The sequence below is a fragment of the Callospermophilus lateralis genome, chromosome 11 (genome assembly GCF_048772815.1).
Source record: "Callospermophilus lateralis isolate mCalLat2 chromosome 11, mCalLat2.hap1, whole genome shotgun sequence".
In the NCBI taxonomy this organism is placed as follows: Eukaryota; Metazoa; Chordata; class Mammalia; order Rodentia; family Sciuridae; genus Callospermophilus; species Callospermophilus lateralis.
Genome location: NC_135315.1, coordinates 48419430 through 48433257, shown reverse-complemented (window position 1 = coordinate 48433257; position 13828 = coordinate 48419430). Strand labels below are relative to the sequence as shown.

Sequence of the window (13828 nt, the reverse complement as noted above, 5' to 3'; positions counted from 1 at the left end):
GCTTCCCTTTGATCTTGAAATCTGGGGCTGGGGAGGGCTATGATCATGATGAGCCTGTCACAGTGAGAACATGAAGATGCCCTGGGAGTAAATGAGCTTCTCGGGAAGATGGTCCCACTAGCTCCCTTCACTCCTCCACCTCCAGAGCTCCGCCCTGTGCCTGGCCAACTCAGATCTGAGCTCCCTTTTTCTTGCAGTTGGTCCTTTCCACAATCACCCCGGGTACCTGGGTTGGTCCCCTCTCCGGTCCTTTCTGCCACACAGGGGGAACTCTCGGGAGTCAGTTCTATTGTCAATCTCCCTGCTTCCTCTGCTTCCTGTCAAAACCACTTGGGTCCAGGCTCTGCATGGGACAGGGACAGGAGAGTTGAAGAGAGGGCCTCCTATATCTACCTCCACTCCAGAAGGACAGGTTTTGTGACAGGAAGACTTCACTGCCGTGGCCTTTGGGGTTGAACCTGACCCATGTTGCATGCAATAGAAAGGACACATGACACCTGGACTGCTGACTGGTTTTCCCAAAGGCCAACGCTGGCACTAGCTATGGATGCAGGGGTGGTAAGAGGATGTCCCAGGTATCGGAAGGACTGCCCACAGTCATATCTGCAAATCACAGTGGAATCCCCTGGGACCCTGAATTTCTTCTTTTCCCCAGACTAAACCCTAACAATGGAACCAACTGAATCTTGATTCTGGCTTCAGACTGACCCTTTATCTTCATCCCCAAACTGAGCTTCTGTCATAGTCACTCAATGAGCCCTGATTTATCCCTGAGCCCTGATTTATCCCCGACTAGATCTTGACTTCAGCCCTGGTCTGGAATAAGCTCTAATCTTTGGCTCAGTGTCACCCTCCCCATTGTGGGGACACGGGTTGACCTCACATTCCACTGCCTAGGGTTAGCAACCAGAGGAACAGCTTCCCTTCCCGAATACCCCACCAGTCTGCAATTTACCCAGGAGGACCCCCCCCCACAGGAGTGATGCATGAAGCCCCTTGCCCGCAGCTGGCCTCCCCACTCCTCTCTGCCTGGTGACTGGTATCTTTTCCTGGTCTGTGTGGGCAGCTTGCTGAGCACAGCTGCAGACAGGCTATATTTAGCCTGCTTTAATGAGCTCAGGGTGGCAGACGTCCGCCTTGGGAGCACTTTTCTTGCATGTGTGCGTATGTCTAGGCTTGGCCTGGCTCCTTTGTGTGTGTGTGTCCTTGCATTTGTGAGCATGCTTCAGCATGTGTGTCATGCACTGGTGCATCCATCTACATGAGGACCAGCAAGTGTCTGTGGTGCACATAGCTGGGTCTCTCTGTATAGCGCCTGTGGTTTGCTAGGGACACGTGCAGCCTCTGACACAGGAGAGCAAGATGAGAACGGACCATTAATCCAGTCACCCAATTGTTTCAAAAATATTTAATGAGCACCTTGATACGCCAGTACCATAATAGTTTGGGGGGGGGGGACAAAATGCAAAAACAAACCCAGTTTTATAGTCTGGGAGATGGAGGAGGGGAAGACAATGATCAAATACTCATAACATTGAAAGTATAAAGATGTGTCTCAGGAGAGGTCCATGGTGCTTTGGGGAGAGGGGTGGAGGGAGAGAAGGCTCCTGAGGAAGCCAAACAGAGGTTTCTGTAGGGAATATCTGTACACAGGGGTGCGTGAGGGTCCAGGCAGAGGGCAGCAGATGCGCACAAGCGCCCTGGGTGAGGGGAAGGGAAGAGGCTTCAGGACTGTCCAAAAGGCCAATGTGGTTAAGTTCAGAGAGGGAAGGTGAGCAGGGAAAGAGGACAGTGGGGACTTGTGAACCTCACAGGGGCCTTGGCCAGGGTGTGGGAAGGCAGAGGAAGGACTATGTGGGGGGGAAGTGAGGAGGTTTTCTCAGTGTTGAAATACAGCCCATGATTCAGTCTTGGGGAGGGAGCCCCACTCTCCCCAGTTCTCCGAGGGGTGTCTTTTGCTGGTCCAACCCAACCATGAGGAAGGGAGCCTCAGCCTTGGTGACTGAATACAGACCATGCATGTAGCTCTGGAGAGGCACAGAGACCTCCCTGTGCAGACCACCAATGTCACATGGAGGAGTCACACTTGCCTCAATGTTTCCAGGACCCAATTTGATTTTGACTCCAGGTACCCAAACCGCTGGGCTGATGAGAGATCCCTCTCTGGCTCCCAGGACTTCTCCTTTCCTCATTCTCTTGCCCCTGTCCCCAACACCCCAGTGTCTCCCTAACCTTCCCGTGTATGTGTGTGCCTGTTCCCATCTACATGGGTGTAGGGAGCCCTTGCACCCACCCTGGTGAGCACAGGGGCCCCAACCCAGTCTGGTGTCTCAGACTGCAGCTCCTGGTTGAGGGTCCCAGGTTCCCCTGGGCACAGATGTTCAGGCTTTCCAAGTGGCCCACCATCTGGGAGACAGGTCTGTCTCCTCCCCTCAGTTCAGCGGGGCCTGGGGGTGGGGAATCTCTTTTTTCAGCCAGAGGGAATCTGTTGTCTCTTCAAATCCCTTTCTCCTGGGAACAAAAGGACTTTTGGAAACAAAAGAGGAAATCCAGGAAGCTCTGTCACAAACCTCAGAGGCAAAGGAGCCAGAGCAGGCAGAAAACATAAATTTGTTTCTCAAAAAAAGAAAAAAAGAAAGAAAAAGAAAAAAAAAATCATCCTGCTACATGCACTTGAAAAACAATCTTATTTTTTATCTGTCTTCTGAGTAGCTAGCTCATGAACAAGGTCTAAAACTCAAAAGGAATGGAAGACGGCGAGTGACATTCCCTCTCCCATGCCCCGCTCACCCAGTCCTCCCCAGAAGCAAAGATGATAATGAGTGTCTTCTATTCCATTCCACAGATAGTCTCTGAAAACATGAACATATCCATAAATATTCTCTTACATATATTTTTATACATACCCCCCACACAGATGGGAGCATGCAGTGCATTCCATTCTGCACCTCGCTCCTCAAGGGTATTAACACAGCATGATTATCTTAACTGTCTCGGTACATTTCTAATGCTCAGATTTGTTGCTCTGGGCAATGGGTGTGTCACAGATCACCGTGGTGGTATGATTTATTTAACCTGTCCCCTATTGGTGGACAGATAGGTTGCTTCCTGTCTTTTGCTATTATAAACAACTTAGCGGTGGTTAGTGTGGTACCTATACCATTTTGTGTGTGGACTTGGCATTGCCCGGTCAAGGGCATGTGTGGCGTTTTGAATGACATTGCCAAATTTCCCTCCATCGGAGTTATACTGGTTTTCACTCTGATCAGCAAAGAAGGAAGAGAGAGCTTATTTTCCCGCATCCTGGCCCCTACCGAGTTGATAATGGCTCATCTGAGAGGTGAAAGCAAGGTGTTTGGGCGGTGATTTCAAGCAGCATTGTTCTAGCTTAGGGTTCTGAGGTTGAGCCCCTTTTCATTTGTCAAGGCCATTCCCCTCTCCTTTTGCTGGAAGCCACAAGCATTCTGAAGGGATTACGGCAGAAGGAAGGTGTGGGCTGGCGTGTGCTTGCATTCCTTTGTGTGTGCAGACTTGACTTCCGACTTTCTGGCAGGGCCAGGGCTAATGTGCCAGGGGAATCTTGCAGAGTTGGGCCCCAGGTTCCAAGCATGCTCCTGTAACTCCCCACTTTTCTTCCTTGCTAGGGGTCTCTCTCTGCAGGGCAAGGCCATCACATGGAGGCTTTTGAAAAGCAAAGAAACCATCCCTTTCCCACTCCTTACTTTCAGGAGGATGAAAGAGCCATAGTCTGGTGACTGGGTTCAAATCCTCATCCCTCCACTTACACCCTGAGAGAAGTCCCTTGATGCCCCCAATGGAGTTACTCTTTGGAGGTTCCTGGTGTTCAGTTGGCAGCCCAAGGACACATTTTCAATAGGCAGGTTCTGGGGCCCAGACCCTAGCAAGGGTCAAGGGTCAGGGGTCAGGGGTCAGGGGTCAGGCCTTCATCTGGGCTAGTCTCTCTGCTATTGTCTCATTCACCAGATGGATCCAGGTGGATGTGGTTGATTCTGAACCTGAAAGGGTTAAGGAGGCCACAGGCAGGACCTCTGGCCTCTAGATGTTCCCCGACCCTGGATGAATATTCCCTCCCCAGCCTCCCTGCGAAGTGGCCACTTACATAACTTGCTTGTGTAACCTCAGTGAAGTGTAACCTCCTGCCTCCAGGCCAGCATGGGGCATTCTGGAACAGTTGTAAATATTTCCTAAATTATGCTGAAAGTTGGAGACTCTCCAGAAGCCACTCCTACCTCATTTGTCTTGGCTCTGCCCTCTGCTCTCTTGGCCCAAACATGACTCAGTGAGGATCTGCAGGCAGCCACCGGGTCCTCTTAGGTCTACTCTTCTCCAGGCTGGGTCCCTTGACCTCCGAGCCACTTTCTATAGTTTTCCTCCTTGGCTAGGGAGTTCCAGATGTGTCCTCAGTGTGACCTGAGCTGCAGGGGCAGGGCAGGGGAGGCCCCTCCTCATTTATTCCCCCATATTTTTTATTGGTACATTATAATTGTGCGTAACAGTGGGATTCACTGGGGCATATTCGTGCATGCACATGATCGAACTATAGTTTGGTCAATATCGTCCCCTTTCTCATTTTGAATGGTGGACTCTGGTTGTGCAGCCTCAAAAGTGGAGAAGTAATTTTGGCAGCCTCGTTAGCCTGACCCAGGGGTGTTTGCAGCCTTTGGTCATGTGACCTGGCCCCGCCATGAGACATGCTTTTGGTCATGTGATCTTGGGGACTTGAGGGCTCCTTGAAGGCAGGTGCTGTGTGGGATTCATCTTGGTATCACAAGCTGGGTAGTAACGAGGAGGGTAGAGATTAGCAGGGGATATTGAGTTGGTTCTTTAGCTCAAACACAGGATCTTAATTCGCTTGTCACATTTCAAGTTCTTCTTTTCCTCCACAAGAATCTCTTTTCTTTTTATATCTCCTGATTAGCCTGTCAGTTCCCAGAGGGCAGGACAACATTTGGCTTTGTTTTCTTGGCAGTGTGTATTTTCTAAGGTAGGGGTTTGTGACTGGTATGAAAATGTCCTTCGCCTAAATATAGCCCAAGCTTGCATTGTCTATTCAATGGATGTAGTCATAAATAGTTTAAAACTAAAAGAAATATGGGCTCTCTAGAGAAAGACTGAAAAAAGAGAGAAAAAGTAGAAGTAGAAAAAATAATCACCCCTTGTCCCAGCAACCCGAAAATTGCTGACAACATTTTGTTGGATTTCCTTCTAATACAAGGCTCCAGGCTTCTCCATCTACCCCTACCTAGATTGTTGTTTTTCGCAAAGGTTGGGGCTGGGGTACTTGCAGGGGAGGTGGCCTGGGGTCTGGCTGGTGAATGAGGCCAGTGGCTGTGAAGTTGTGCTTTGTGGAGCCCCAAGGAACTGCCTAGTGGCAGAGCTGGGCTGGGGTGAGAAAGTGGGGCTCTGGGCATCTATGTTGATCAATTTTTGTGACTGTGACAAAATACCTGAGATAATCAACTTAAAAGGAGGAAAGGCTATTTTAGTTTGTGGTTTCAGAGATTCCAGTCTATGGAAACTTAGCCCTGTTTCTTTGGGCCTGTGGTGGCACAGTATATGTTGGGAGCGTGTGTTGGAGGAAGACTCTACACTTTGAGGTTTCTGGGAAGCAAACAGAGAGACAGAAAAGGGCCAGAGTCCCAATATCCCCTTCTAGGGCCCACCCCTGATGACCTAACTTCCTCCCACTAGGCCCCGCCTCCTGGAGATTCCACCATCTCCCAGTAGGGCTACAAACAGGGGACCAAGCCTTCAACTCACAGGCCTTTGGGGACATTAAGATCCCAGCTATATTGTTCCCCCACCCCCGCAATCTGCTTCAGCCAGAACTGGTTTACTTTCATCTTTGTCAACTGGTGTCCTAAATAAAATTTCACTGGATAGTCAATTTTCTTGTTTTAAAAAAGTTTTAACTCCTTCAGAAGAGGACCTAGTGTTTCCCTGCTCTGTGCAGTCCCATCTGCATCCTGTGTGGTGATGAGCCCCCTCTGCCAGCATTGGGCCAGTAGGAATCTGTTACTGACACCCTCTGAGTGGTCACCTGTGGGCCAGGACAGAACCTTGCAGTGTAGCTTGGTGGCTTCTTGCACTTGTCCCCTACGTACAGACCACATTCTGTGAGCTGCTGTGGTGAGAGCTGTGGGTTCCATAGATCAATCTATCATTCTGCGCATGTGTCCCTCCTCCCCAGATGCCCTCAGCCCTGGAGTTGCCAGACCTGTGACCCTACTTACTCCACAAGCAATGAGATAGCCTTGACAAAGAATATTCCAGGTGAACTTATCAAAACTCGAGTGGCCACTTCTTCTTTTCTTTTTATGGGGCCTCAAAACTTGTTTAGCCAGGTGCTGTCACACATGCCTGTAATCACAGCAACTTGAGGGGGCTGAGGCAGGAGGATTCCAAGTTCAAGACAATTTAGGAAGACCTTGTCTCAAGAAGTAAAAAGAGCTGGGATATAGCTCAGTGGTAAAGCACTCCTAGGTTCAACCCCCAGTACTGCAAAACCTACCAACCAACCAACCAATCAACCAACCACCCACCACCACCACAACAAAAGCATTATTTATTCACTTGCTCCATGACTTGCCTGGGAATTCACACCAAATATTCTAGTTGGAATCAATTGCTTTGTGATACAGGTGACATTTCCCATTTGCAATTTCTTGGTTCCTCTTTTCTCCTCCTTAGGCCCTTGAAGTGAGTCTGGGGTTATGCCTGCAAGTCCTTTCAGGTCCCTGGGTCCATACTCTGCTGGACATGGAGGCTACACACTCATGCTTGGGTTTAGAATCTCAGATTTCCTGCCTCTTTTCATGGTGGTGTAGATGGGGTGTTTATGTCTTATCCTGGGATTTTTGTCATGGTCTGTCTGGTGTGTGTGTGTGTGTGTGTGTGTGTGTGTGTGTGTGTGTGTGTATCTTTCTCTTCATGGGTTTACCTGGGGGATTAGGACCGTGGTTGGAGCTCCCCATTTATTGGTGAATGAGGTTGTAGTTCTTCCCAGATATTTTCCAATTATATCTCCCAAATCTCATTTCAGGGCAAGAGGGTAAAGTCACTGGGTTTATGTACACATTTTTGTTTCTGCCCACTGAGGATTAAATGCTTGTGTAGCTACTTCTTAGGGCATGTTGCATGATCTCAAGTTGGGACCAGCTCTGCCCAGTGGACCCCAGGAGTGACTGATGGATGTGACAGTGACCACCAGGGCGCTGGCAGGATAGATGAAGTTGTCAGTGCTAGCCGGGGACACCCCCAGCGTCCACCCCTGGTGGATTCTAGCAGCTGGTGACAAGAGCAGCAGAGATAGTTGTCTGCTTTAGCCAAGCTGGGGTGTTGCTTTGCTCAGGGCACTAAGTGCGTGGGTGATGACCTTGGCTTTTGTCTCAAGAGCAGTGTGGTGCATGGGTAATTAGAAGGGATGATCACGATTTGTGCCTTTCCAAGGCTATGATTAAACAAAAATAGCCTCCATTCTTCAGACGGCAGGAGGAGCCATGGCAAGCTTGGTGTGCTCAGAGCTGGCAGAGTGCTGGGAGCAGGCGCTGTGGTAGCCGGTCTTTCTCAAAGCCTGTCCTGAGACATTCTCACAAAAGCACCTGTCAGTTCCCCCACCCCAACTCTCGGCACAGCAGGGACCCAACCTGAACAGGGTCATGCAAACAGAAAGTGGAAGGGACAAACAGCCTGGTGGTGAGGTCCTGGGCCCCTTGCTTGTGGGGTCTCTGCCATCTTGGATCCCCGGTGGCAGTTCTTTAGGGGAACCATCTATAGGTGGAACCACATAACCTGGACTAGGCAGTTCTAAAATTAAAAAGAGCTGGGATATAGCTCAGTGGTAAAGCACTCCTGGGTTCAACCCCCAGTACTGTAAAACCAACCAACCAACCAACCAACCAACCACCACCACCAACAACAACAAAAAGCATTTGTTTATTCATTTGCTCCATGACTTGCCAGATTCCAGTTTCCCTGGGGACTTTCAAGAAATGTGTTTCCCAGTGGGGCTTCCCTGAATTTGATTTCTCCTGCGGGTTTAGCAGCATGAAGATGTCTCATGGCTGTGTGTGTCCTGGGATATTTGCTTCCAAAAAGTTTTCCCCAAAATGCCAGGACCTGAGAGCTGATAAACCTTATTCAAGGGTCTGTTGGGACCATAGATAAGTAAGCTCACAGCCGTAGCCAGGCCCAGCTCATGGCTGTGGGATTGCCACATGGCCTTGGTAGCTCTGAGAAGGCTTTCCAGAGGCACTGACAATTGAGCAGGGTTTTGCAGGGTTTTCTGGTCTGCAAAGTGAGAGAGGGCTTAGCAGATAGAGGGTTCAGCATATGCAAAGACCAGGAAGAGAGAAAAAGGGATGTCTTTGGGTGCATAGAGCCAGTGACCTCAATTGTTGTGGTAGGAATGGCTGGTTCTTAGGGAGGTAAAACCTTGCAGGCAAGCCGCAGTCAGGGTGGCCCCAAGGCCTCTGCTATGGCTGGAGATGTGCCTTCCTGTGGGGTAGCTTTGGGCCTGGTAGTCAACATTTTTTGGGGGGTCGGGGGGCGGGTACTGGGGATTGAACTCAGGGGCACTTGACCACTGAGCCACGTCCCCTGTCCCTTTTTAATATTTTATTTAGAGACAGGGTTTCACTGAGTTGCTTAGAGCCTCACTAATTGCTGAGGCTGGCTTTGAACTCACGAACCTCCTGCCACAGCCTCCCGAGCCACTGGGATTATTGGCATGCGTCACCGCGCCCGGCCTGGTAGTCAACTCTTGATGGACCACAGGGTAGATCTGGCAGGCTAGGGCGCCCCTCCTCCTTTGCCCAGAGCAAAACACTTCTAGCTGTGCCCAGAAAGGAAGCAAGGCTCTGTCCCCAAGCTGCGTAGGAGGTGAGACTCTTGCCTTTGGCTGTGGAGGGATGGAGTGGCACTGAAGACAACCCTGCCCAGTCCCAGCCTGTGGCTGTTGTCCCTACTGAGCCAGGAACCGCCTCAGCATCATTTGTGGCTGGGAATGCGGCACATGTCCACCAACTCATTGCCCAGAGCGTGGCGTGGGCCCGAAGGAGCTGACTCCAGGCAGATGGAGGAGGCAGGAGCTCCTCAGTCGGTGTCATCAGTGAGGGCGCAGGCTCCAGCCCCACCTACTGGAGGGCATGGTGCCCAGGAGACAGCAGGACCCTCATGTCTTCTCTGCAAGTTATTTATAGACTCGCTATGGTAATTTGTGGCAATCACAGCATTTAATCCTGTAATCACACTGCAAGCAGGCACCCAGCCCAGCGAGGCTGGTGAGCCTGCCAGGGCTCAGGGAGGGACTTGGCGGCAGGGCAGGCCAGTGCAGAGGCGGCGATGTCCCCATCAGCCTCCAGCTCCATTCGTCAGCTGTGGCCCCAGCTCTGCGCCCCCTGATTGAGCCTGGAGAATAAGAATAACAAAAGCAACTAGCACAGAGCACCTCTCTACTCCAGGCCCTGCCTGAAGTTCTTCGTGCGGATGAGCCACCTATCCTCACCACTGCTCTGTGAGGTCATTAATAATAGCATCCTGCATTCCAGATGAGGAAACTGAGGCACAGGTCACACGGTTGATAGGAGGCACGTCTTGAACTCCAGCACTCTGGTTCCAAAGTCTATGGTTTAGCCAGGCCTCTCTCCCAGCCCTAGAGGTGAGGGGCATCCCAGGCTCTGCAGTCAAGGTCTCAGCCCTGGCCACGCTCTGTTCCTCCTGCTTCCACCTGCCCCAGAGCCGCACGTTAGGCTGCAGGCACCATGAAGCACAGCTGCTTGTCGGTTTTCCTCTCCAGGTGTGCTCTTTTCCTATTGACAAAACACTTCATGTCCTAAGAAGAGGTTTCCAGGCAGCAGAACGGGACTTTCATCTTTGAGGTGCTATTGTCAATTTGTGCTTCTGTGCCTTCTCCTGCAGAATGGGGATTGCTGCGTCCACCTCACTGCAATGGTGTGTGCTTCAGAAGGATAGTGCAGCACATGGCTGAGCATCATCCTCGGCCTGACGTGGGCTCCTCCAGCTGGGTTCCCTCTGTCTTGTTATGTGGCCTGGGGCAGGCGACCTAGATTGTCTGAACTCAGTTTTCTTGACTATAAAATGGGACTAAGAGCAAATCCATCCAAACTGAGAGGATGATTGAGATTAGACATGTCAAGCACATAAAAGCCTGGCACATAATAAGTGCTCAATAGAACCAGGCATTCCTGTGGTCTTTTATTATTGTTCTAAAGGCGGAGTCCAGGCCTCCCCTAGCCAAAACCAGGGTCAGGTCTTTTCTCCTCCTTCCTCGCCCCCCCTCCTCCTCCACCTCCTCCTCCTTCTTCTCTCTCTCTCTCTCTCTGCCAGGGATTGAACTGAGGTGTGCTTAACCACTGAGCCACATCCCCAGCTCAGTTTATTTTTAAATTTTTATTTCACTGAGTTGCTTAGGGTCTCACTGAGTTGCTGAGGCTGGCTTTGAACTTGTGATCCTCCCGCCTCAGTCTCCTGAGCTACTGGGATTACAGGCGTTCGCCTGGTGGGCCAAGTCTTGAGCATGTCTGAAAGGCAGAAGAACTTGAGCTACTGGAAGGAGCATCAGAAAGTACTGGGCAGAGTCAGGTCTCAGAACAAATCTTTTTGTCTCCTTCTCCTAAAAGCCATCATTCAGGAAATGATGTCCTGCCTGTGTGGTCAGCTGCTAGGCGCTTGGGAAACTGTTACCCTCTGACCAGGGTCATGTCTGTGAGGACAGAATATTTCAGAAACTGCATTTTTCTGTGGAGAAAAGCTCTTTGTTGGGCTTTCTTTGCAAAGCACCCTCTTCCTGGGCTGGTGGTGGCTGAGGAGGTGTCGACTCATACACAGGTAGGTCAGGGATGCCCAGGAAGCCTGTGGGAAGGACTGTGCCCAGATGTGACTCCTATCGGGGAGCTGCAAGCTCCTGGAGGGTAAGAGCATGAATGTGTGAAGGAAAAGGCCATCCTCATCTGGACCACGCTTCTGTAAGAGGCAACGAGCTCCCCATGAACAAAGGCAAACAAGTGCTTCACGGCCTAGCTGTGGGTCTTGGAAAATGGCATCCATCTCACAGTGGGGAAAGGAAAGGAGGCAAGGTGGACCGGATGGAAGGAAGGATTCCTCAGGGTGGCAGGCATTAATTTGGGGTGGAGGGCAGCTGTTGGGTATCTTTGAGGTCTCTCTTTACCTGAGAGGTGGATATCATGACATTTGGGGGCATGGGTGTTAAATCAGGGGTGGGCACATTTTTCTGTAAAGGGCCAGATAGTAAATATTTTAGGCACTGAGGGCTGTAAGTCTGTTGTCACTTCTGAAGTCTGTTGCTATGGTGTGAAAGCAGCCGTAGACAATATGTAAATGAATGAACCTGGCTGTGTGCCAATAAAACTTTATTTACAAAAACAGGTGGTGGGCCAGATTCCACCCTTGGCTGTAGACCTCTGTGTTAGAGAAACGAGTGCTCAGGAAGAGCTGGGTGCCAGGAAGCACTTCCTGGAGGAGGTGTTGAGCCAGGCAACTGGGAGGAGTCAGGAGCACATTTTTTTTTTTTTGGCAGTAACTAGTTTCACTCCAAAGCTCTGGGTGATGTTGATGGTCCTCCCGAGTGTTGGCCATACTTCTCTGAGAGTCCACCTTCCTCTGGATCATGGTTCAAGGGCTTGCTATGACTCTGAGAGCTTCAACCACACATGTATATATGTATATATATTTTTACATTTATTATTATATTATATTATATTACATTATTATTATCATTTGTGATGCTGGGGATGAACTCAAGGCCTCATAGACATCAGGCAAGTGCTCTGCCTCTGAACTACCCCTGCTTCCATCTGCCCCAACTAGATAGATAGTTTTAGTCTTTGCAGTACTGGGGATTGAACCCAGGGATACTCTACCACTGATCTACATCTCCAACCCTTTTTATTTTGAAGCAGGGCCTTGTTAAGTTGCCCAGGCTGGCCTAGAACTTCCGATCTTCCTGCCTTAAGCTTCCAAGTAGCACCACAGGCATGCACCACCCTGCCTGGCTCAACCAGATGGTTTTTAAAAAATTATGTATCCATCTGTATTAGTCAGGGTTCTCCAGAGAAACAGACCCAACAGGATAGATAGAGTTATATGAAGAGACTGATCGTGAAGAACAGCCTCATGCAGCTACAGAAACTCAAAAGTCCCATGATGTGTTGGCCAGTGGAGGCCCAGGAAACCAGTGGTATAGTTTTAGTCCAAGCCCAAAGGCCTAAGAACCAGGGGAGTCATGATGTGAGTCCCAGTCCAAAGGCCCAAGCCCCGGGAGCACCGATGTCCCAGGGCAGGAGAAGACAGACAGACAAACATACTCAGTAAGAGAGAGCAAATTCTCCCTTCCCCTGCCTTCTTGTCCTGTCCAAGCCCTCTGTGGATTGAATGATGCTCACTCACGTGGACTGGGTGAGTCTTCTTTACGACCTCCCAATTCAAAGGTTAACCTCCTCTGGAACCACCCTTGCAGACACACCTAGCAAACATGCTTCACCAGAAATCTGGGCATCCCTGAGCCCAGGCAACCTGACATGGAATTAACCATCACACCAGCTCTTCCAGCTGTTCTCAGAGGGAGGCGTGACTCAGATTGACAGCCAGGACTGAAAGTAGATGACATCAGCTGTTGTTTTTGGTGAAGAAAAGCCAGGACAGTCCCCTCCTAGGACACCCCTACTCATCCCACCCTGGCCTATCTCTGTCACGCTTCCTTTTCTCTGTAGGACAAAGCATATCATGATGTGTGGACTGCAGAGACAGGGACCGGGACCGGCTGACTCTCCCCAGGTCCTAACTATGATATAATCCTAGCTCTTCAATAGAAGAGCTATGTGACCAACTAGGCCCAGGGAGTGTCCTGTTGCCGTGGGAGTCCTGGAGATGCTGAATGCTCCTCTGTCCCCTCTGCAGGAGAACTGTACCGGGCTTCCCTGAGAAGACAGAAGTTCCCGGCCCAGGGAAGCATCGAGATCCACGAGGACAGCGAGGTGTGTTGGGTTTTTGAGAGGGCTGGGCCCATCTGTGGTCAGGATTTTAGGAAGAGCCCTAGGAGAATAGACAGGCTGCATAGCTTTCATCTTTGTTTGACTTGCCGGGTGACCCTGGGCAGCTCCCTGTCCTTCTCAGAGCTTCAGGCTCCCATATGAACATGAAGGGTCTCTTCAGACTCTTCCTGCTCTGATATACTTCTGGCAAGACCCTCATAGTGCATCAGAGGTCTTACCACACAGAGGACTGGACAGCTCCCCGCCCCCCACCACTCTTATGTCCCCCGTCCCCCGTTGCCTGCCTCTCTCTATCCCAACCCTGTCCCTCTCAGGAAGGTTGCTCTCAGCGCTCCTGCAAGACACACGTTCTCCTGCTGGTGCTGCATGGGGGGAACGTCCTGGACACGGGGTCAGGGGACCCGTCCTGCAAGGCGGCTGACATCCACACCTTCGGCTCTGTGCTGGAGAAGGTCATGCGTGCCCACTTCCCAGCTGCTGTGGGCCACATCCTCATCAAGTTCGTCCCCTGTCCTGCCATCTGCTCAGAGGCTTTCTCTCTTGTCTCTAAGTGAGTCCATTTCCGCTTGGATGAGCTGGGTTGGTGGGTGCAGGGGGACGTTGGAAGGGCTGCTCTTGCCATGCGGGTACCTGGTGGGCAGGGGGATGCCTGCTGAGGCCTCTGGGAGGTGTCACATTCAGATTCCTCATGAGCATCCCTGGTGGAAAGTGGTCTGCAAGAGTCTTCTACCTGGGAGCAAGTCGTGTTAAGGTGCTCATGATTCCTTGGGTTCAGT

At 50.8% G+C, this 13828-nt stretch overlaps 1 protein-coding gene across 3 annotated transcripts in view; it reads left to right on the top strand.

Annotated features, from left to right (window-relative positions):
* The window catches only part of Pitpnm3 (PITPNM family member 3), a 91298-nt gene that overhangs the window by 53364 nt on the left and 24106 nt on the right, over positions 1 to 13828 (top strand). For all 3 annotated transcript variants that reach the window (XM_076869973.1, XM_076869975.1, XM_076869974.1), the window contains 2 exons: positions 12958 to 13034; positions 13367 to 13602. In XM_076869973.1, coding sequence (XP_076726088.1) covers positions 12958 to 13034; positions 13367 to 13602 — 313 coding nt within the window. The remainder of the gene's footprint in view (positions 1 to 12957; positions 13035 to 13366; positions 13603 to 13828) is intronic.